Genomic DNA, 24,445 nt, shown 5'->3' with positions numbered 1-24,445 from the left:
TCGTAGCTCAAGTGGTAAAGAATTTGTGTTGTAGTGCCAGTACTACCAAGGGGGAGGAGGGGGGGGAACGTGGATATTCTTTTATTCTGTAACCTTGGCTAGAGCGCTCTTGAGATGTACTCTGTTGTCCACAGTCCATCTGCAGATGCAGGCAGTTCCACTCTTCTGGCTTGTGCACCTTTTGTTATACTTTCTCCTTATGGTACCTCCACTGAATACTTGAGACATCCTTGCCTGCCCTTGGTTTTTGGTGGAAAGCCTTCAGACTCTAGCCCTTAAACAAGATTTAGGAGTAGGCTTTCATAGCTGTCCCAACCGAGACCCATAAGTGCACACACCTGTATACATATATCATTAACATTTTCATATATCCTTTTTATTTCAGTAAAGAACTGAGAGCAGAAAGGTAGCCACTCCTCCAGCCAGCCTGGGCAGGAAAGTCCAAAAGACTCATCTCTAACCACAAAAAGCCAAAATCAGAGCTGTGGCTCAAGTGGTAGAGCACCAATCTTGAGCAAAAGGGCTCAAAGACAGTGGCTAGGCCCTGAGTTCAGCCCCAGAATTGAAAAGAAAAAAGAAAAAAAGAAAAAAAAAAACATGCCTGGCTCACTATGTGTGAAATGACTTAGCAAGCTCAATGCAAAAAAAAAAAAAAAACAAAAACGTAGCAAGCTAATACAATGCTTGCACATGGTATGGTGTGGGGTATGGTGCTGGGGTTTGGCCCTCTTGCTCTACCTTTGAACAATGCTTCCAGCTATTTTATGATGGAGGCTTGCTTCCTGCTCCAGATCACTCCTGCACCTGGATTTAGGCTTCTTATGTGCCACCATGCCCAACTTCTTCAGCGAAATGGAGTGTCATGGACTTTTCTACCCTGGTCAGCTGGGAACTGTGACACTCCCTGCCTCCATCTGTCCAGGATACCCCTCCTCCTTAGCTCACACACACAGCTCTGTCTTCATGTCCTCCCATCATCAGTACCATCAGTCAGTTTATCACATCATGGCACACACCCAGACCAGGAACGATCTGGTCCCCCAGCCCGGTCAGAGATTCTTTCAGTTTTATCCCGTTCTAGAATCCAATGAGTAACTTTAGTGAACTGCTTATTCATGTGTCTGGTGGGTGCCTAGCCTCTGGGTAGGGGAATGGCATTCCTCTTAGGCAGCTGACGAGGTGTTTTTTCCACTGAACCAATGCTGGCTCTCACCTACAATGTGTGTTCTTTCAGAGCCAGCCACTCAGAGCCTGCTCTTCTGCAGGCCTGAGCTTGACACATTCAAAGACAGTGGCTTAGGCTTCGAGCCCCTTGTTTCCTCTAGAAGAAGCTCCATTATCAGGTGCTAAAGAGCTGGCATTGGAACATCAGGGTCAGGGTGAGGCAAAGGAGTGTCTGGTCAGGTTCAGTGAGTGTCTATGCATATTCTTCATCAGACACTCGCATAAATCCTGGGTGCCTTTTTTTTTTTTTAAATACTTCTCCATCTGTCTGTGTTTTCCTGAGATTGCGCAGAAGTCTTCTCTGGAATCCGTGACTTGTGGTGATCCATTTCTCAGATCCTACGGAAACTCCCTCCCATGGCTGTCCTTCCTCACAGAGCATGAGATCGTGTAGGTGAAGGAACAAGAATACCTGCGGTATACAGGCGCCTGCACCCTTGACCCTTACCAGCATTGCTGGACAAGGGTCCTTCCCATTGTTAGAAAACTCTAAACTTCAGCGTCGAACTCATAAATGTGAAGGAACCACCTGCGACTTGAGATCGGGGGTGCGTTCTTACACCCCCAAGTTGGCTCATTGTATGTCGTGACATGCACTGGCTCCCCCACATTCTCAGTCCTTTACAATTTATGACATTCCTTGACCGTTTCCATGTTTCCCAGATAACTTTTTACTGAACATTGAATGGTAAAAATCCATGTGACCTTCTGTGTGGGGTCAGCTTGCCAAAGTGTCCTGGGATCACCACAGGGTGCTGTTTTTAGTTGTGTTCCCCATGCTACCCGTTACCACATCTGAGGAGACGGCTCCAGAGGACAGGACTCTGTAGCATCACCCGTCTGTCTCCCATCATTCAAATACCAGACACAATGGCATATAGTTCTTGCTGGTGTTCCATTCCTCCCCGGTCTGTGAAAGATGACCTGCTCTGGGACTGAGCTGACCTCTCATGGGTGCCCCGATTTTCTACACACCACTGAACTATATTGATTTTATTTGCAGTTGATTTTTTGCTTGCTTCTAGTGACCTTCAGCTATTTTCCTCTCTGTGTATCTCCAGCTGTTTTTAAAGGCAAGAACTAGTGACTTCTTTTTCCTCCCTTTCCCTCCCTCCTCCCAGATCCTAGAATTGAGCTCTGTAAACAGTGCATAGTTGACCAATAAATACTTCTACTCCCTGAGCATCTTTCCCTGGCTGGACTGGCAGCCCAACGCTGGAGCTTGAATCCTGTATTTATTAGATGAGATTTCTATAGCACCTTTCTTCTGGAAGGATCAATATCAATGAAGTTTGTTTCTGCTTCTGGGAAGCACTTTTACCTAAGCAGACCAAGGTCCTGATAAGATCACATGACATTCCTGAGTCTTCAACCATCAGAGCACACAGGCTGGAAAAAAAGGCTGTAAGAACACCTTATACTTCAAGTTTTCCTTTCCTGTGACCAGTAAAGATGGCTGAGCCAGCTTCTGTGGCAAGTAAGAAAACCCAGAATATTGACCTACACCATAGCCAGGTTGATGAAAAGGACCCTGACATGTTTTGGAAAGCAGATAGAAGGCTGCCACTATGAACAGAATGTTCCTGCACCGTCAGCATGGCATAGTGGCACTGTTAGAGAGCTACATCCTAGGAAACACCCAGGAAGGGTGTGACAACACAGGCCCTGGGATGAGAAAGTACTGGGTGGCCTAAGACAGAAAGCAATACCATCCTCTCAGATGTGAGTCAACGGGATCATTTTCTTGGAGATCCAGATCCAAGTTGAATGCGTTGTAGTAGTTCACTAGAGAAAAGCCTGACATAATCAGGCTGCCTTTCTGTATCCTGTTGGCATTCTTCTTCATACTTGTGTCACCTCCATCCCTATTTAGTGTAGCACGTTTAGACCTCTCAATGGCCTTGTAGACAGGAGAGGCGCTCTCTATAAATACCATCCAACACTGCCCAGTGGAGGGCCAGTTAGAGCTCTAGCTACAGAGACACCTTGAGAAAATAAGTAAAAGGACAGATCAAGGCTGTTGATGAGGAATGAGAAGGGAGCAAAGAAAAGGACTAGAAGTGAGAGATGATGGGGGGAGGTGTGGGGTGGGGTTGGGGCAAGGTGAGTCTGTCCACTGGCCAGACCGACAGCCCTGGAGCCTGGTAGCAGCTGCTGCTTCCTCTTTTCTGAGACTTGAAGGATGTTTTCCTGTCTCTGCTGTCACCTATGCCACAGATGACATCTAGTTTACTGCTGTCCATCTAGTTTATTGCTGTGTTCCAGGCAGGGGTGCAGCTAGAAGGAAGAAGGGGAGGGTTCTGCTCTGCTTTGTTTATCTTAAGTTTCACTAGCCATAGCACGTGCTGATGTGTGGTGCCAGGAGACAGGTGACACTGGCTCATGGGTGGTCCCCCTACTTCTGGGCCTTTCTTTCTGAAGGCGTGCTTTATTCATTCTGATGAGTCCTCCAGAACATTCCGGGGTTGGAGGAGGGAGCCAGCTATCTGGGGCCATGCCAGTGTTAAATGCTCTCCAGCCAGAAGTTGCAGACAAGCATTAGTTAAGATGTTCCCCTTGCTGCTCAGGGTGGGTCGTTCGAGGCTATTGGGAAGTAGCAGGCTGAGGCTGCTCTGGTTCGTAACAGGTTTGGTGGATCCTGGCAACAGTCTGGCACCTGCCCAGTCAGCAAGCCTTTTTCTTAGAATATTGTCCAGACACAGCTCTGTGCTTTCTTCGGACGAAATCAGCTGGTTGTCCCCTGGGGGCAGGCATGCCCCAGGACTGGTGCCTTCTGTGACTGACGAACACACAGGCTGCACAGGCTGTTCTGCTCTCCACTCTGCCTTGTGCCATTTACACAGGGAGGGCGGGAAAACTGTAGATGTGTAAGTTAAAGGGTCAGGTTTATCTTACTACCCTGTGTCAATTTGAATTTCCCTTCTCTTGTGCTGAATGGTTACCCAGGGATTCATTTTCCATGAAATATGGAATAACCGTGAGCAGACGATGGAGTCAGTAGCATCTGTGTGATCAAGTTCTTCTGAAGTGGGTGGTTTGCAGTCATGTGCCATGGGAAATTTAGATTCCAGGAGAACACTTGATGCTATGCAGAACATTCCTGGGCTGCTTCTCAAATGGGCTCTGAGAATGTAAGCTCGTATTAGTAATAGCAGTGGAAAGCACAATTAGGAGAGTAAAGCTGCTGGTGCCAGACAGTCCTCACTGCCTTCTGTGGTGCTGGCTCCCTGTGCTGGTTGGGGGGCTAGGGGCACAGTTGCTGGCATTAGCCTTTTTATCATTGTTGTTTTCATTAGCCATTTTTGTGCTAGAAATAATTTTTTCTTTCACATGTCATGAATAAGCAGTTCACTAAAGTTACTCATTGGATTCTAGGACGGGATAAAACTGAAAGACTCTCTGACCGGGCTGGGGGACCAGATCGTTCCTGGTCTGGGTGTGTGCCATGATGTGATAAACTGACTGATGGGAGCACATGAAGACAGAGCTGTGTGTGTGAGCTAAGGAGGAGGGGTATCCTGGACAGATGGAGGCAGCACCATGCCTGGACAGTGTAGCTCAAGTATGGCTCTAAATGGAGGCCAAAAGACTGGTGGGGCTTAGAGGCCTTTGCTGGGAGTTTATGACTTCAAATATTATAGGAAGCTGTGGTAAGTTTTCAAGCAAAAAAGTAACGCAATCTACCATGACATGAGAAAGGGTATCAATGTATATGAAGTAATGCACCTTCTATCTGGTGAATCCAATGTAACCCTTCTATTAATAACAATAAAAATATATGAAAAAGGTAACCCCATCTGATGTACATTTTTAAACTATCCCTCTGGGAGAGAAACAAATGCTGTGTATGCATGGACTCTCAAAAATATAGTATAAGCTGGTCTCTGAGGGGGAAAAAAGCTTACTTTTTGCTAAACATTATTTTATAAAGCTTGAAATGTATTATTCACATGTTCCATGATTCTATTGGAGAATTAACAAATATGAAACAAGTGTGTCGCAGGTCAGTTGTCTAAAAATGAACCATACAACCCCGGAGTTCATCCAAACGCTTTGAAGGGGAAGGTGTGGAGGGCAGCAGAGGAAGGAGCAGGGAAGACAGGAGATGGACTGATGGTAGGAGTCAACTGGATGAGGTTCTGTCCTGAGAGGCACAGTGGAGAGGCTTGCTAGCTAGGCTGCTCTGAGGTGTTGGTTGAGCAGGTGCTTGCTTGTAGGAGAGGATTTCTGGATGGATATCCAGTCCAGATCCAGGGGCATCCACACTGAGTTTGTGGTCTCAGTGAGAGTCCATACAGGGGCCAGAAGAGGACCGGCGCGGGGAGTGTCCCAGAGGAAGTGGGCAAAGGCTGTCGGGTGGTGAGGACACCCACTAGCCACAGGAGCTCTGGGTGGCTCTGCTTTTCCTCTGAGGTTCAGAGGATGCAGCATCTGAGTACCTAGCCTACTGTCATTCACCTGCCTCCATTCTGAGTAAAGCAAGCCCTGCCTAGGCATGAGGGGTGTGTGATAAGATACAAAACATGGAGACAGGCTAAGCTAAAAAACAAAGCTGTACAAACGCTATAAAGTTTGAAGGTGAAGCTTGGTGCAGTGGCTCACGCCTATAATCCTAGCTACTCAGAGGCTGAGATTTGAGGATCACAGTTCAAAGCCAGCTCAGGCACCAAAGTTCATGAGACTTACCAACAATTAACCACCAGAAAACCAGAAGTGGTGCTGTGGCTCAAGTGGTAAAGCTCTAGCCTTGGACTAAAGAGCTCAAGGACTGCGTCCAGGCCCAGAGTTCAAGCCCCATGACCGACTGACAAAAAAAAAAGTTTGGAGGTGAAGTCCCAGTATATGCTGTGCCTGGGCAGACAGGCCTCAACCTGCCCCGAGGGACCAGATGGGGTCTGTGGAGGAGATGCCGAAGCTCGGGACCTGAGTAAGGGGGAGCTCACTTAAGTCAGGGCCTGTGTCAGAGGTGGCGTGAGCGGCCCGGGACTGACGGTATGCCAGCGCAGATGCCTGCAGGCAGATGTGGTTACATGGAGGTGCACTTGGTGTCCAGGAGGGCTTGCAGATGTAGGGATGGAAAGAAGGAGATAGATGGTTTGATTTGGGGATCAGGGAGATTCATAGCACATAGTGATAGAATGTTAGGGGTGTGGCACTGCAAGGAGGCAGCTTTGTGAGGAAGGAGCAGGCGTCAGAACTCCGGGATTGCCAACATCATTGAGCAGAGGCTTGATGAGCCACCGAGGGAGAGTCGGTGCCGTCAGCATACACGGTGTCAGGTGAGGCCTCAGGCCCAGCCCTGAGTACTTGAAGTTTTCAGGGACAGTGGAGTACTGAGCACCAGGGAAGCAGGGCAAGCCATTCTAGCTGCTCGAGTGGGAGTGGAGTGGCCAGCTTCGGCCTCTCTTCAGGAAGTGGTGTTTGGACACAGCCGGCGGCCACTTTGTGACGTCCTCTTTTTCACCCCCTTCACCCCCAAGTGACATGGGCCTGGCTGAGACATTAGCTCCTCCAACAATGAGTTTAACTAGAACCCGCAGTGTGACTTCACACTTCAAATACTCAGGTGTGTTCAAAGAAACTACCTTTAAGCACACAGGAGAGGTCTGCTCCTCCCCATCCTTCCCCCAACAGTGATGGCAGGGGTGTGGGACTGTGACTTGGTGAAAAACAGAGAAAGGAGGTGTGCCCATCCTCAGGCTTCCTGTGTGTGAGAGATGAAGACAAAAGGCATGTAGAGAAACTCCTTCTTAATACGTGAGTGTGTGTACATGTACACATGTGCATACATGTGTGGTGTGGCTTGTTCCTTCTCACCTGTTTACTCACTACAACCCTCTACCTACCATGTCTTCAAGGTGGATTCTAGGCTGTTCTGTACACTGTCTGGTGCTAGACTTGGAAATGTATCCTCTCTGACTCTGCTTGTGTTACAGCTTGTACCATGGGAACGACCCTGCCTTAGGGAGATCCTAACCACTGAGTGCAGTCTTCATATATTTAACTTGTGTTTCCATGCCTTTTGCGTCTCTTCAGCAGAACTTTTTTCTGAGCTACTCACTCGTTTTTATATATGGTGCCTGTGGCTCACGCCTGTAATCCCGAGCTCAGGGCAGCACAGAGATCTGAGTTCAAGCCCCCATACCACACAAAGCCCCAGGTGTGGAGGAGGAGAGGAAACTAGTTGTGAGCAGAGCTCCGTGATCTTCTCCGTTCCAGTGTGTCGTCTTACAGGAAACGGGAACCCCATCCACAGGTCTAGCCCGAGGCAGGGAGGTAGGCGGGGGCCAGCAGGAAGGGGGTTAACTGTCAGGTCCCCCAGGGGCGGGCAGCGTCCTCAAGCTGAGGCGTCACCTCCTGAGCAGCACACAGTGGGAACCTCAGTCCGATCTGTGGAGTCAGAGGCACACACTCCTTCCTCAATCATCCTAGAAGAGGGCCCAAGAGTCACCTGCAAGGGCCTCACAGCGGCAGGGGTGGCCCTGGGCGCTGTGTCTCTGCCGGCTGCATCGCCTGCGCCCTCCGTGCCTCACACATGCAGAAGGAGAGGCCAGTAGAGTCCTGGGGAAGGGGCTTCTGTCCTCCGGGTGTTGCTGTGGCATTTGAAGCTGATGTCACTCGGACACTATGACTTGGATGAACTGGCTCTGGCCTGCACAGGTGTCTGCTCTTGTCCTGTTGCCAGGAGCCTGTCACTGAGCTCCCCTGTGAATCCTCGTCCTGTAGGAAGCTGTGCTTTTGAGAACATTGTCTTTCAGAAGATCAGTGCCAGGAGAGAGGGCCCAACCAGTCAGGAACCTCCTGAAGGGACAAAAAGCTCACCCGAGAAGTCGGTTTCCTGCTAACAAAGCCCCTTCTCCCTTCTCTCTGGGTGCAGCACCTGGAAGAGAAGGGACCCTTCCTATGGTCTCTCCTGGCCTTCCTGCCACATGCAGGTCCTTGGGGAAGTGCTCAGGTGGCAGGTGCATTTGGGAAGGGGACAGCAAGGAGACCAGTAGCACAGGCACTTGTGGAAGCTGTAGGCCAGACTGCCCCTCCCCGCTTCCGAGAGGCCCGTGCTGTGCAGGGCTAGAGTGGCACTGGAAGAATGAACCACCGTGCCTGGGGCAAAGCTGCCCCCTTCTGTATGTAGAGGGCTGAGGAGCTTGCACAGAGGAGTGCCCTCACAACCCGCGCCCTCTACCGCCAAGGTAGAGAAAATAGGTTTTGCCTAGTGGATGCCAAAGTAACCAGGGTAAATCCCAATGGGGACAGGCAGCCATTCCCACCCGTGAGGTGAACCGCCCTGGGGGCTGTGGCAAGAGTGGGTTCTGGAGAAGCCAAACCAGAGCATCTCAGCAGTGCAGAAGTTTTAGTTTAAAATGTGACATTTCCTGCCTGGCCCGTGCAGGGGGGCCTGGGGTCTGTGCTGCACAGCGCTGCCGGGATGCCTGGCCTCCTGTCTGCTGTTTCTTCAGGCGTTCATCTTGTAAGGAGCTGATATTCTAATTGATGTGGGAGCAGAACAGAAAGATGATTGCTCCCACTGTGGAATCACCTCACTGTGTTGGAATGCTTTTTATCAGCCTGTTAAGTGGAGTGGGGGGCTGGGAGTTTGGCCTAGCATGCCTAGCCTGCCCGAAGACCTGGGTTTGATTCCTCAGTACCATATACATAGAAAAAGCTGGAGTGGTGCTGTGGCTCAAGTGGCAGACCAGTAGCCCTGAGAAAGCTCAAGGACAGTGCTCAGGTCCTGAGTTAAAGCCCCAGGACTGGTCAAGAAAAAAGTGAAGTGGGCTTTTCTGAATTTCTCACCTTCCCTTTGGAAAACTGAGGGAAGCCCATGTGGTGAGTCACTGTGCCTCTGCTCCCAGGACCCTGAATAGCTGACCTCTTCCCATTCCACAGATTTCTTCTCCAGCCCAGCAGAACACTGTGCCAGCCAATTCAGCTGGGACCCAGTTCTGTTACTCAGAGTGTACTGATTTTTCTTTTACCATGGCAAAGCTAGGGGTGGAAGAGAATGTAAAGCAACACAGTCCATTCTGAAAACACCTCAGGTGTTTTCTCTGTGCTATAGGCCTGATGAAATAAATTCATTACAATCCTTTAATACCTTTCTGTGCTACAAATTCCACCGTGGGCATGTGGTTGAGGGGAGTGATGTAACATAGGACAGCTCTTGGAGGGAGCAGTGGCCAGCAAGCCCTTCTGTAACCACTGGCCCTGTCCAGCAAGAACTTACCAATGAACCCGAGAGTTAGGAAACCTTTACCTTATCAATGTGCCTATGGCCCATGCACACAATGGAGGCTGAGAGTAGGAAGGTTTCATTTTTAGGCCAGTCTAGGCAGAAAAGTTTGAGAGCCCTTTTGAAAAAAAAGAAATGCTGGGGCCGGGAATTTGGCCTAGTGGTAAGAGTGCTTGCCTAGCATGCACGAAGATACAGGTTCAATTCCTTGGTACCACATTCATAGGGAAAAAAACAGAAGTGGTGCTGTGGCTCAATTGGTAGAGCTGTAGCCTTGAGAAAGCCCAAGGACGGTGCTCAGGCCCTGAGTTCAAGCCCAGGACTGGAAAAAAAAAAATGGAGGAAATTGTATGTGGTACCGAGGAGTTGAACCCAGGTCTTTGTGCATGCTAGGCAAGCACTCTACCACTAGGCCAAACTCCCAGCGCCTAACAGTGAGCTCTGCCCTCCACTCATATTGGCTGAGCTCAGGTTAACAGTGTCTCGTGATTGGCTAAGCATTTGAACCAACGGCTAAGACGTTTTGCTGGCAAGCTCTTTTCAAACAACCCCAGGGTTTGGCTGTGAAAAAGTAAAATGGAATAAAAATAGAGTCTTGGGAAAGAATATAATGCTTTCATGGAAAAGAGGCTGAGACACAGGGAGTGTCACAGTTCCCAGCTGACCAGGGTAGAAAAGTCCATGACACTCCCTTTCGCTGAAGAAGTTGGGCATGGTGGCACATGAGAAGCCTAAATCCAGGTGCAGGAGTGATCTGGAGCAGGAAGCAAGCCTCCATCGTAAAATAGCTGGAAGCATTGTTCAAAGGTAGAGCAAGAGGGCCAAACCCCAGCACCATACCCCACACCATACCATGTGCAAGCATTGTATTAGCTTGCTACGTTTTTTTTTTTTGTTTTTTTTATTTTTTTGCATTGAGCTTGCTAAGTCATTTCACACATAATGAGCCAGGCATGTTTTTTTTTTTCTTTTTTTCTTTTTTCTTTTCAGTTCTGGGGCTGAACTCAGGGCCTAGCCACTGTCTTTGAGCCCTTTTGCTCAAGATTGGTACTCTACCACTTGAGCCACAGCTCTGATTTTGGCTTTTTGTGGTTAGAGATGAGTCTTTTGGACTTTCCTGCCCAGGCTGGCTTTGAACTGCAATCTTCAGATCTCAGACCCCGTGAGTAGCTAGGATTACAAGCATGAACCATTTGTGTCTGGTTGTTACTTCTTAAATAGAAGGTGGTACTGTCAGCTGTGTTAGAATTTAGAGGAAGTCCTGGGAAGATTGAGGTGGGTTGGTTCTGTTCCCTGGCATCCACGTGCATGCGTGGCACTCATGTGATTGATGGGATGTGGATGTGGACTGATGGCCCAGGCCTTGCTGCTGTGGCTGCCCCAGCACAGGTTGAGGCTGGAGGGCTGTGGCCTCCAGACAACACTCCTGCCCCACACCAGCCGACACTTATGTGCCTCAGTCCTGAAGGGTTGCCAGTATTTTTAGGTTCTGCTTGAACCCATGAGAATTTGAAATTCAAATGAGGAAGAGTGTAAAACATGACTTGTGAGTGAGGTACAAACAGCATCAGCGGGAGGTAAGGTTTGCCTTTGTCTGTGCTTTAATGAAACAGCCATGGGGGAACCTGCAAGAAAGCAAATGTGCAATAGAAGGCAGAGTGTCCAGAGCTGGCATTGTTGCCAATTCTTTTTTTTTTTTTTTTGCCAGTCCTGGGCTTGAGCTCAGGGCCTGAGCACTGTCCTTGGACTTTCTCAAGGCTAGAGCTCTACCACTTGAGTCTCAGCACCACTTCCGGCTTTTTTCTATGTATGTGGTACCGAGGAATTGAACCCGGGTCTTCGTGCATGCTAGGCAAGCACTCTACCACTAGGCCAAACTCCCGGCCCCAGTGTTGCCAATTCTTAACTGGTGGGTTTGCTCCTATGTAAAGCAGGCAAAGCAGCATTCTGCTCATGTGGATTAAATAAAAATACCAAGAGTGCAGACTTCGAAGGTGAATTTTGGAATCGTGTGGCCACCCTCTGCCTGCTCCATGGAAAAGGCCAGCCCTGACCTTACGGCACTGAAGGGAAGTGTTGGCGAGGGGCCCAGGCCCATCTTTTGCCCTGCTGGCACTGCTGGCAGTGAGAGAACAGAGCCTTGGCTTGGGAAGAGATTGTTGTTGGGTTTGGGGCGGGACTGAACTAGGAAATACCCTTGTCACCTTTCTAGGTCTTACAGAGCAAGGGTGTTTTTGCCTACTGATGGCATTTGTAGAAATGTCCGTGTGTAATGTAGGTTTAGTCTCAAAATACCTGCCCCTCCCACCCTGGCTAAACATCTGAGTGAACTGGGTACATTTCAGATACTCACTTTCAAAGATCTGGAGTAGGCCTGGTCTGGTGGCCACACTTACAAGCCTAGCTCCATGCAGGTAGAGATAGGAGGATCACAGTTCCAGGCTGTTCAGGCAGCAAACATTGTGAGGCTCTTATCTCACAGAACAAGCCACGGATGGGCTGGGGTGTGGTTCAAATGGAAGAGCACTTTCTAAGCACCTGGAAAGCCCTCAGTTCAGTACAGGGAGACCTAAATGGAGGGGGGGAGAATGAGGATGAATGTGGTTCACGTGGTGACAGCAGACCAGTGCTGCAACCTCTTTGAATGATTTAAGACTGGGAAGTGTGAACAGAGGGAACAAGGGTCGACTGGGACGCATCGAGTGCGGTGTGCAAACACCCCCAGGACCCTCTGCTGCAGCCTGTGTGCACTAATGATGATGATGGCACTGCAGGGCATTGTGTGAGGGTTAGTACCCACCAATGACGAGTTGAAAGCACGGTGCATCAGACGAAGCGTCACCGAAGTCCGAGCCTTGTGTTTCCTCCTGGAAGGTGTTTGCAGGACTTCAGGGTGCCGTCCCACATCCTTACGGGGTATCCACAGTAGAAGACTGGGTCTGGATGTGTGGGTTTAGCACCCACAAGTGGCTTCTTCTCCCTGGAGACCTCCTCTGCTCCCCATCCTCTGGGTGGGTGACCTGAACGCTGCTGTCAGGTTCAAGTCCACCTCGGCTTCTTTAAGGATGTAGGTTCGGGGCTCTGGCGCTGTGTGGAAGGAATTGCTCTCTCTCCATCCCATCCCCTGCCATGAGTGTCCCCAGGCTTGGGCAGAGCCTTGCCTTACGGCTACCAGTGGCTCAGCACTGTGGCTCTTTCCCCTATCCTATGTGCTTACGTGGCCTCTCATGTCACCTGTGCACTTGGAGGTGGTCTTGTCAAACTGAGGCTGGAGCTCTCCAAACCCCTCAGGCTGAGGGCAAGGGGGGACTGGACCACCTGCCAGCGGGCTGCCCCCTCCGCCTTTGCTGTGTCAGAAGGCAGGATAGTGGTGAGCTGGGTGCAGAAGAGCCCGCACAGCCCAGGGCAGGCAGAGAAGACGAGCAGTGCACGGCTGAGAGCCGCTGCCGCCTCCGCCTCCCTGTGAAATGGCTCCTGAAACTGCTCTTCAGGTGGCAGAGGAAGAGACAGCCACGCAGGCTCCTGAGCATTTTGTCAGAATGACTGAAAGTAGCTCAGGCTACCTGTGAAGCCAGCACTTGTGGAAGTGCAGCCATGGTGAGTGCCAAGGAACGGGGCAGTGGCTGTGCGTGGTGCAGAGGCGTGGCCCGGGGCTCACACGCCCTCAAAACCAGACTGCACCGGCAGTGTCTTGTGCTGGCTGTTCTCTCCTCTGGGAGGTGAACCTCCTTTTAATCATTCACACCTCTCCCCTTACCTCATGTTCCCTCCGGTGCACTGTATGGTCTGCGGGGTAAGCAAAAGAACGTTGGCCTTGTTTTTAAAATTATGCTCTGCTAGACAATGGGCCATAGGAGTGTGTACAGGAGGCACGGTGCCGTGCCCACCCCTGTGTGGGTGAGTATGGAAATGATTTCCGTATACGGTGTTTTCCGTGCGTGTGTGTGTGTGTGTGTGTGTTGGGGGAATGAGTGGTGTGGCGGCAGGCCCAGTCAAAAGGAGCCTATGTGTGGTCAAGGTGGAGTTCGCCCGTGCCCAGGCAGTCCACTGCCCGCTCACTGTGTGCTGTGAGAAAACCCATGCTCCATCCGTACTTCCTAAACAGATTTGTCACTTCCGCCCACCCTGGCCACACACTTGGGCACAGCCTCACATTCATTCAGCATTCAGCCAGTCTGAGGACAATGCCCACTCAGCACTGGGACGTGGTCCCAGCACGTAGCTTCCCTAGCAAGGTTCCTGACTAGAGGGAATAGAGCTGAATTTATGTCCTCTGCTAACCTCAGTGCACAGCGTGGAAGGTCAGCCTTCTTCCCCGTGAGTCGCCGCACAGCGGCTCTTGTGTGTCTAGCCTCCCTTCCAGTGCACCTGTTCAGTAGTTCACACGTCAAAGCCTGTGGGAGGCAGAGATCAGGGATCACAGCTCTGTGGTGCAAGGCCAGCCTTGGCAAGAAAATGTTTTGAGACTCCTTTTTGGTCAGTGGCCCAGTGATGTGAGCTGCCACCCCAGCCACAAATAGGGTTCCAGGCCGGCCCAGGTATCAAGTACTTTAAAAAGTGCCTGGCGGAGTCGGCTCAAGTTGTAGAATGCCTAATAAGCATATGAGGCCGCGAGTTCAAACCCCACTACAACCAAAAGGAAAAGAAAATATTGCTAGTTGTGTTTGAACAGGTACAGGAAGCTTGGGTATGGAATTAAATCCTTTTGCCTGAGTGAGGTGGAGCCTTGCGTGGCCTGAGAGAGAGCAGCAGGGAGAGCAGTTCTGTCTCCTTTGGAGTTGGCTGTCCCGAGAGAGAGAGAGAGAGAGAGAGAGAGAGAGAGAGAGAGAGAGAGAGAGAGAGAGAGAGAGAGAGAGAGAGAGAGAGAGAGAGAGAGAGAGAGAGAGAGAGAGAGAGAGAGAGGGAGGGGGGGGAGGGAGGGAGAGAGAGAGAGGAGAGAGAGGAGAGAGAGGAGAGAGAGATATGTGTGTGTGTGTGTATTGGGAGAGAGGGGAACTTGAGAACCTCACTGTAGCCCCTTCCCTCCTCCATGCCTGTCTGACTAATGAGGGATTAAGCCAGGCCTGGAGCCAGGTAAATTCCAGCTGCTGTCCATTTCCTGCTACTTTTACTCAGCCAGCTGCATTCATCAGGAGAACCCCTGGGAGCTTCTCCCCACTAACTTGAAGGAGGGGAGCAGAGGGCAGCAGTGTCCTCTCCTATCGCAGAAGCTACAGGTACAGAAACGTGTCAGGACTTGGTGACCCAGTGCCTTGCAGGCGTGCTCTGATGCCATCCTGCCAGTGCCCCATGCTGGCAGCGGATTCTTCCTCGCCAGGCAGATGCTTGCCTGAGACGCAGGATGCATATTGAGGCCATGCTCTCCTGTGCTGCAGAATCCTTTAGGAGAAAGACAACTGGTTTCCAATACCCTCCAGTAATGAACTTATCAGTAACTATAACGCACGAGCTCATTAATCTTAACTTTGCTTTTGGACCGAGTGGGAGCTCAGTTTTCTCCAGAGACAAAAATTTCATCTCAGTTCTTTTCCTTAAACCCAATGCCAATTTAAGAGTCAGATGTATTGCCCTGCTCTCCCTGGGAAGCAGTTAATAATGTGTTTTCTTGAACCAGGGATCGCCCCAGTAGCTCAGGCCCTGGGCTGCATGTGTGTCCAGACCCCCAGCCGATGGCTGGCTTCCCAGCAGAGTGCCGCTGTGGTCTTGAAGGCGTGCAGGAACGTGAGCCACGTGACGGTCTTCTTCAGTGTCACAGCCGTTGAATCACACCGTAGACCTAGACCTAGACTGTTGAAGCTGGCCAGTTTTCAGCGTCTGATTGGTTCTTCTAAAACCACTGCCTCGTGGCTGTGTCTCTAGGGGGAAATGGAGGCTGAGGGCCTCCACGAGCAGAGCCTGCTGTGTGCGTGTGGGGGGGAGGCAAGGGGAGGGGATGGATTCCCTGGGAGCTGGACAGCGGGCCGGGAGAAGCGGCAGCGCTGATCGCATCTTCTCCCCGCCACCTCCACCGCCACTGCCCCACAGACCCCGTCGTCCTCCAGAGGCATTGATCTCCATGCGTCCTCTCTGCTCCGTGGCCCTCCTCGGTCCCACGCTCTACAGCCCACGCCCCGGGGAGGAGCCACAGCCTCCTGGTGGGGCAGCGGGCAGCACCTGCGCTTGGTGGAAAACACCTGGGGTGGTGGCAGCTGGGCCCCACTTGAGCCCCCCGTGATGTGCTCCCTGTTCCTTGGAGAGGAGGACACTGTGTCTCCCTCTTAGTCTGCAGGAAATGGGGCTGTCGGTGCCGTGCACCCCACTGCATGGTGGCTGGCCGGGGCCAGAGCCCCCTTGTGTGCTGCTGGGTCAGCCTGGGGTGTCCCTTCAGGGTCCAGGCAGGCGGAGCAGCAGCAGATCTGGCCGGAAGGCGGTGCCTGAGGACTCCCATTCTGTGGCCTCTGTCACACCCCCCCCCCCCCCCCCCCGTGCAGCGCGAAGTGCCCTGACCGCCCGCCCGCTCTCCCCGCAGGTTTCGTGTTCTGCATGTTGCATCGCCTCCCTGAGCAGCACGACTGTACGTTCGACCACATGGGCCGCGGCCGAGAGGAAGCCATCATGAAAATGGTGAAACTGGACCGGAAAGTGGGGCGCTCCTGCCAGCGCATCGGGGAGGGGTGCTCCTGAAGGCCGGGCGCGGCCCCACACGACGCTGTTCTTAGTTCACTAATGTTAGCCTTATTTAGGACAAAGTCAGCCAGACACCTTGTACTGGGCACGCGTCAGACTCCAGCCACCCTGGTACTGTAGTTTAGGGGTTGATGGTGGTTGAAATTGATTTCTGGCTGGTTACTAAGGTGCCTGCTAGCCATTGTATAAAATTAAAACATGAAGAATATTTTTTTGAGCATGGCTAGTGGATTTAAAACAACACATACCTGTCACTGCTGGAGTCAAACTTATAAAAGCCTTAAGCAGAACGTGTTCCAGATGGAGACTGAGCTCATAGAGGAGTAGAAGCTGGGGTTCACGCCCACGACGCACATGGCTTTGCCAGGAACTCTTCCATGTTCGGCCTTTCACTTCCTCACTTCCCCCGAGTCCAGCAGCTGGGCCCGATGGCGCTGGCTGCGCCCCCCCCCCGCAGCTGGACATGGGGGTGGGGTGGGGGGCAGATTCTTACCGAAGTTTTTTTACCTGACTTGTTATGGAAAAACTCATCACACAGGATAAGAAACAGTAACCTCACTTTGCATATTAGCTCCACGCGAGTAGAGAGCCCCGCTTTTCTACACAGGATCCGGGCCGTGAGAAGCAGCCAGGCCTCTCCCTCTCTGACCCTGCTGGCTCTGCTGCCATTTGCCATGGGCAGGGGTTTGGCAGTGGGTCCAGCGAAGCTTGTGTCAGCTCCGTAGCCATGGCAGGTCCGGCTGCATGCTCGGCCTCTGTGGTCGGATTTCTATATTAGGTTTTTTTTTTGTTGTTAAGACATTTTGTAGCCACCAGGAGTCTACGATTGTGTGGAGGCCCCTGGAGAAGGGCTGCCCACAGCCTCTGTCCTCTGAGCTGTCTTCTGGCCGACCCCGGCCTTTTCTCTCATTTCTATGCAGGCGTAGCCTGGGTCAGCTAGGCCCCACCCGCACACAGCAGGTGTAGCAGGGAAGATGGGGCGGGAGGGGTCTCAGCCTGTGCCTCTTCAGGTGGGCAGAGAAGTGCGGTGGGGCAGGCGGAGCAGGGCGCTGTGGAGAGGGGTCGCTGTCAGGCACCGGCGAGGCTGGTCAGACAGGACTCAGATGCCTTCACCAGCTGGTGAGGGCCTGTCTGTCCAGGCCAGTGAAGGTGGCGGCTCCTGCAGAGGCTGCCCCCATCCAGTAGTTGAACCCAGCAACTTGGCTTTGTCTCGAGGAGCGCAGTCATCTGTGTCTGCAAGTGAGCAGTGAGACACCTGCAACTACAAATGTTTTTTGGTCCAAAATAATGCGATAGGGAATCATGCTCTTCCCAGCTCCTCCTCCCGCCCCTCCACCCCGCCCTCCAGCGTGGGGCCTGCTGCAGTCTCCAGCCTTAATTCTCGCTTCAGGACCCAGACCGTGCTCCAGGGCAGTCCAGGGCAGAGGAGCCAGGTCTGCCCAGCGTTTACCACTGCTGTCAAGCCACGGCCCTCCGGCCACTGCCTGGCCATCCTCAGTAGGCCCTGCCCGGCTCTGAGCCCAGAGACGCCGCACGCGCCCCGCCGGCCGGCAGCGAGGGAGGAGACCTCAGAGCGCGGGCCCAGCCGGCTTGGCCCGGAGCCCGGCGGGAGGAAAGGGCCGAACCTGCAGTGTCTGTTCTGTGAAGTTTGTTAAATGTAAGGAAAGCTTAAATCCTTGTATCTTTAAAGAGAGAATCTTATTTAACCCTTTTGTGTTCTAGATTTACTTACAAACATAGCCTAGAGCTCAGTTTTAGTTTTAACATTGTGAAAATATTAAAAGAATCTTGTAACTTTATTCTTTTTTTCTCCTGCTGAAAAAAAATTAAACCAATCGTATGAAAGCTTGGGTTTCTGTATTCCAGCTGTCCTCGATGCCCCGTGCAGCCAGAAAGGTAGCGCAGTGTCCCGGGTACAGGGCACCTCCGGAGCCGGGGCTCCCGCCCCTCTGGGCTGGCCTCTCGAGACCCACACGCCCAAGAGCCGGGGGGGGGGGGCGCGCTCCCAGGAGTGTCGGGGTGCCCGCGCCAAGCGGCAGGTGGTGTCAGCACCCCTGGAATGTCACAGGGCCCGTGGGCGGGGCCCGGGGCGGGGCCGTGGGCGGGGCGGGGCCTATGGGGGTGTGTTATCCGGGGTGGGGGCGGGGCCTGTGGGGGCGTGGTGTCGGGGTGGGGCAGGGACAGGGCCTGTGGGGGCGTGGTGTCCGTGGGCGGGGCCTGTGGGGGGTGTGGTGTCCGGGGTGGGGCCAGGGACAGGGCCTGTGGGGGGCGTGGTGTCCGTGGGCGGGGCCTGTGGGGGTGTGGTGTCGGAGGTGGGGTGGGGCCTGCGGGGGGCGTGGTGTCGAAGGTGGGGCGGGGCCAGGGCCTGTGGGGGTGTGGTGTCCGTGGGCGGGGCCTGTGGGGGTGTGGTGTCGGAGGTGGGGCGGGGCCTGCGGGGGGCGTGGTGTCCAGGGTGGGGCGGGGCCAGGGACAGGGCCTGTGGGGGGCGTGGTGTCCGTGGGTGGGGTGGGGCCTGTGGGGCGTGGTGTCCGGGGCGGGGGGGGGGGGGGGAAACCCCAGGACGGGGCCTGATGCCCCTGAGGCTGTGCTGAGCCCTTGAAGTCAGCATCCTGGGGGGCGGGGTGGGGGACAGTGGAGCAGGGAGGAGGAAGGGAGTTCCGGGCAGAGGGGTCGGTGGCACTTGGGGATCCACAGGCAGCCCCCCCGGTCGGGAGCCGCCGGGACCTGGACACAAGCCAGCCTGGAGGCACGTTCCCGACGGTGTGGGCGCCTCGTTCGGGGCGTGGGGAAGGCGCAGCCCTTCCAGCCAGGGTGCGAACCCCGGAGGACGCGCCGCAGGAAGATGAGCCGTGAGGTTTACGAGCAAACCGTGGTGGGTGGGCAGGTTCCGGGTGAGTGCCCATCAGGGAGCCGCCCTTGTTCTGGGTTTTTCCCAGATGTGGGCATTTTTAAAGTGGTACAATGTGATTCACGCTCGAAGCTGGTGTTGTGGTCGTCATTGTTACTGTGCAGCCTCCTCACCCACCGAGCCCTGGGAGGCCCATGGAAAGTCGCTGCTCGAATGGAGGTCACACTGGTGGTCACCTGAGGAGCCCCGGTTAGAGTGCGGACGGGTTTTGGTAGATACAGGAGCAGCTGCTTCGTGCGATGCCTGTCGTGGAGCTGTCCCTTTGCGGAGTTTCTGACGGTCCTTTCCCCGGAGCTCCTTCCTTGGACAGGGCTGGTGGCTCCTGTGACACGGAAGTAATGCTTCCTAAACCGGGCATGGTGGGCATGCCTGGAGCCCCACCTGGGCCCAGGTGACACACACACACACACACACACACACACACACACACACACACACACACACACACACACACACACGTCCCTCTCGAGACTTGTACCTTAGCCTTAGCTCAAGTCTGGTTAGGATGGGGATAATTTTAAAGTGGAAAATAAGAAATGGTGGCTGGGGTGTGAAGAACCTTGAACTGCCATATGGATTCCCACCGGCCGGTGGGAATGGCCCTGGCACAGCGGCACCAGTACCACCGCTGTATGAAGCGGCTGAGTTTGGAGAAGGCCCCCCCCCCCCCCCCCCCCCCCGTTTCCTGCTGGCATTGACCCCCGGGAAGGGCAAGCCAGCCAGGACTTGCCGTGTGCATGGAGCGAGCGGCTGTGCGCCGGCGCAGGTCTCCATGGTGCAGGTCCAGGCCTCACCCAGACTGGCCCCCGCTGGGTTCTGCACAGGAATCCACCGTGCTGGACACTTTAGGACACAGCTGCCTTTCGAGTTGCTTGCAGGATTTTTGAGATTTCATGTCAGGATCCATGCAAGGCCCCGTTAGGACCCCTGGGGTGGGCCTGGTCAAGAGTGGATGTTCTGGGGCTCCCAGGCCATTCCAGAGGCTGGCCAGGGGCTACTGCTGCCTGAGGTTAAGGGAATGATGACCACACACAAATGAATGGCCCCTTCCCCAGCCGTGGGCCTCCAAGGCAGGCAGTTGAGCCCAGCCGTTGAGCCCAAAGGGCGTTTGGGTGTGGGGCACTGGGGCAACAGCCCTTCCAAGTGGGTCCTTGAAGGACCCCTGCTACCAGCCTCCTTTGCCCCTCCAACAGCCTGGGATTCCTCTTTGCCTTCTCTCCCCTTCCAAACTCTCCACACCACACATTCCAGAGTAGGGCAGACTGGGGAGCCCACCGCCTTACCCTCGCCCCCAGCCCAGCCCTTGCCCCTCTGGCTGGGGGTGAGGGGGCTCATGGTAGTGGGTGAGCAGTGTGGAGGGCACCAGCACACTCCTGAGGAAACAAGACCGCCCGCCCAGAGAGAAAACCAAATTTACACCCCGAGCCAAGCCAGACTGACAGGCCAGCCATCTCATCCTGGCTCTCATCTCATACAGGCCCCCTATTTTCCACACACTGGAATTCCCATGGCAGAAAGCGGGGCTCTGCTACCGTGTGAAGGCGGGGTGTGTCCTTGCACTGGGGAAATGGGACGCTTCTGCTTTTCCGCGGCAGGCAGCCAGCCATGAGCTTGGCCACTGGGAAGCAGTTTTCCTTACACACTGGGGTCTCTCTTTCCATCCCTGGTCGTGGCTGTCTTTGGTGAACACAGCAGAGCCCCAAACTGTCCCTGCCAACCAGGCTGTGTGCAGAAACCCTGCCGCTCCTGCTGCTGCCACCTGCAGCTCATCCTGTGGGTAAAGTGCACCCCACTGCCCGCCTGAGATGGGGATGGGGATGGGGTGGGGGTGGGGTGAAGACGGGGATGGGGGTGGAGGTGGGGATGGCGTGGAGATCTGGATGGGACCGCACCTCGACCTTCAGAGCCCGAGCCCATGGATGAGGCCCTGGGTAGGATGGGGTGCCTCAGGACATTAGCGCCAGGTGAGTCTATGGAGAGGGCCCTGTTTGCTCAGGACAGGCACAGCCTCATGGAGTAGCCCTCCTGGAAGGCTGCTGGGTGCATCTCCAGAGCCCCAGGTCCCCAAGGCCTGAGTAACCCTGGCTCGGATCCCAGGGCCCTGTTTCCTGTTGTTCCCAGTTGAAAGTCCTGGCAAATCTTTTCCAAGCCAGGAAGAGCCTGACTTCAGGTGGTAGACGGGGACTAGGACAGCCACAGGGCTGCAGGGGAGTGCCATCAGTGTCACCACCCAGAAAGCCTCTGGTCACCAGCCCCAGTGGGGTGGGAGGAGCCACTGCCTAGTCAGCTTTCAGAGGTGACATTCTTCACCTGCCAGAGCGCCGGTCCTTGGGGCTGGGGGGGGGGGGTACGTGCCCAGGCAGGGACAATAGGTAGCCAGGTATGTGGCTCTGGGCCACTACCAGCTTTGCCTGCTCTGGGTATGAATACTCCCGATGCAAATGGCAGACGTGGAGACATTTATCCTGAGTTGCAGGTGGATGACTGGGAGTCTTCAGGCCTCTAGGGGAATTTTGCAATTCTTAAAAGAAAGAAAAAAGCAGCTAATCTGAGTTTGCCAGAGGGCCTGAGTCTGGGAACGGTGTGATCGCAGAACAGGCCTGCTAGGGCCCCTAGCACAGATGATGCCCTATCTGTGCGAGGGCAGCTCTGCCAGCCCAGGAGATGCCGCCCTCCGTTGCTAGACTGCAGCCTTGCTCTGTGCACCAGGTTTACTGGGTCAAGATCTCTCCTGGACTCTGTACCTGTCCCCTGCCCTACACTGGCCTAGCAGGAAGTCCTGGCTGCACAGGCCTGGGCCCGTGGTGTGGAGTGGTGCAGTGGGCCTGTGCCCAGGCCAGGAAGCCATCAGCTCTTAGGGAGGTGCAGTTGAGGCACAGTGTCTTCCTACTGGAAGGACCAGGCTGGGCGGCATCCTCTGCCTCCCTGCGCAGGGACGGCTGCCCCAGCACACAGCAAATCTCTCCATCTCCCTTCTTGCTAATGGCCTGTGATTGCCCTATGCCCCCAGGAGAGGGGCGTGGGGGAGGCTCAGGCCCCTTCTTGTGTGCTGGCTGAATCATTCCCCCCACTCCCCCAAACTCCTGCATGAACCCCAAGAGGTCACCAGGGCAGCCTTGAATTTAATATTGTAATAAGCAAACCCACAGGGCACGGAACCATGAATGCATCATAAATTCTGAGGGGCACTAATGAGACGAACTCCTGCTGGAGCGGTTGTCAGGATAAACATGCAGAAGCAATGGCTGCAGCCGGGAAGACAGCGGGGGCGGGGCACGCCTGGGGCTGCCACTGCTCAACATGGCCACTTGGGATACCCACAGAAGTGGACCGGAAGCCGGACACCGGGGTCTCACGCAACGGTGCAGGCCGGGATCTGAGGGTGGTGAAGCCGGGCTGGAGAAGGAAAATCTCCAGTCGTTTACCAAATAAACTGGACGTGGGACTGTGCCTCAAGTGGCAGCGCACTAGTCGAGCACAAAAAAGCTCTGGGACGGGCCCAGGCCCGCACTTGGTCTTGGACTGGCGTAACAAACAGGGAGGGGGGAGTTATAAGGATAATAACAGCAAATGCAAATGGAGAAACTTCCAGAAGGCAGCCAGCTCCATTCCCTTTGGTGCTCTCTTCCCCATCCAAAGAGCGCTTCCTGCGTGCAGTCTGGCGGAGGGCGTTCGGCCCTCTTTATCGCGGGGCCTGGGCCACAGATTGCTCCACTTTCGCTGAGGATTGCATCTCCTTTCCCCGTCCACTCAGGGAAGGCCAAGCGATTACAATCCTGTTTATCTTCTCAGAAGGGGAAGCTGGCCCGGCCCGCGGGACCACAGCAGCCTGACAATTGGTGGCCTGTAACTACTGAGCAATTTTTTGCACAATTCAAAACTCATTTTTCTTTTTTCTTTTGCCAAGGAATCAGTTTAACAAACACATCCCGCTCTTGCTGAAAATAATTTCTCTTCTTTTCTTTATTTTCTTCTAGGAATAAAACACTTTAATGTATTTCTCAGGAATCAACACTTCATTTAATAAGATTTTAAAAAGTGACAATTTAAAGATAAACTGAGAAGTCCCTCACCCCTCCAGGGCTCCAGCTAAAACCAGAGGAGAAAAAGTAGGAAGAAGAGCAGCTCTGCTGGGGCAGAGCGGCCTGGGGACCTGAGTGCCCTGCTCAGGATCGGGGTGGGGGTGGGGTGCAGCCCGGTCAGCGCTGAGGAGCCCCACGCATGCTGTCTCCTGCCCTATGTGTCTGTCTTTCCCTCCTGTAATGTGGCTTTGTCCTAGGCCTGTCTGGTGACATCCTTAGTGTGGCCAGCAGGCCCAGCTTTCAGGCAAGGGCCAAGCTCCTGCTCCTGTGGCCTGGAGTCTTGAGCGGGTCTGAATCAGGCCTGTCCAGTCGGGGACTAGGGACCTTGGGCACATGGCCCAACAGGCTTCAAGTGCCTGGGGCTGGTGCCACTCCCACCAGAGGGAAGACAGGCAGGGAGACAGGAAGTGGAGCTGGCCAGCGTGGGTGGCCAGAGCTGGGCAGGGGTGGTGACTGGAGGCTGGCGCGGGGGGGGGGAGGGGGTCACAGCGGCTCCTGGGCGCCTTGCCTTTGCTGCCCTGCCATGGACCAGGGCAGCAGCGGGCTCCCTGCGGCTCCTCTGCAAGGTGGTCTCCATGCACAGGCCCTTGAAGAGATGTCCGAACCCCGGGCATGGCTGGCTGCTGGAAGGACGTGGGGAGGAACGGGCGGGGAGGTGCTGAGCAGGCAGCGGCTAATTGGGCTGGAGGCTGAGGCAGGCAGGGTCCCCACCTGGGCGGTGATGCTGCCATTAATCATGGGAGCCCCCACAGTGTAAGGAGCCATACCCCAAGGGCGCTGACAAGGCAGTGGCCCCCACTATGGCGGGTCAGACCCCCCACTGGAGAGGCAGACGTCAGAGGCGGGGACTGCTGACCTGGCACCTCTCCCCCAGGACTCGCTGCCCCGCAGGGGTCTGCTGCCTGCTGGCGCCCTGGGCACAAAGATGACCTCTCCATGAGCCCCGCCTCCAGGGGATGACACGACTCAAGGTATCCCAGGAGGAAACAGCTGGCCGTGACTCTGTGCCCCCAGCCCTCTGTGCGCAGGCGTGCTGGCCCTGCTGAGCACTGGCCCTGCTCGGGGAGGGGCCGGGCTGGAGCTCCTGGGGAAGGATGGGGTGATGCCACTGGCAAGCAGCAGGTGGACAGACTCAGCAGTCACTGGGGAGAGGGGCACACAGCCAGCTAACAGCTGAGGCCACAGCGTCCCCCTGCCCTGATGCCACGGCCGGGGCCACTCCCTGGTTTGCCAGGATGAAGGGCAGCCCGGCCAGCCAGGCTGAACTAGTGGCTGCCATGATAACCAGTTCCACGCGGCCCCGCCAAGGTCAGGGCTACTACATCTCGGGGTGAC

The 24,445-nt window shown here is 54.4% G+C and overlaps 1 protein-coding gene across 3 annotated transcripts in view; it reads left to right on the top strand.

The window, feature by feature from the left end:
• The window catches only part of Zfand3 (zinc finger AN1-type containing 3), a 194,698-nt gene extending 178,367 nt beyond the window's left edge, over positions 1–16,331 (top strand). For all 3 annotated transcript variants that reach the window (XM_090355748.1, XM_090355746.1, XM_090355747.1), the window contains one exon: positions 15,963–16,331. In XM_090355748.1, coding sequence (XP_090211874.1) covers positions 15,963–16,117 — 155 coding nt within the window. In that variant the 3' untranslated portion in view covers positions 16,118–16,331. The remainder of the gene's footprint in view (positions 1–15,962) is intronic.
• Positions 16,332–24,445: the final 8,114 nt, after the last annotated feature.

The sequence above is a fragment of the Megascapheus bottae genome, chromosome 22 (genome assembly GCF_031878675.1).
Source record: "Megascapheus bottae isolate mThoBot1 chromosome 22, mThoBot2.hap1, whole genome shotgun sequence".
Classification (NCBI taxonomy): domain Eukaryota; kingdom Metazoa; phylum Chordata; class Mammalia; order Rodentia; family Geomyidae; genus Megascapheus; species Megascapheus bottae.
Note: the sequence above shows the minus strand (reverse complement) of the source record. Positions and strands in the feature narration are given on the sequence as shown.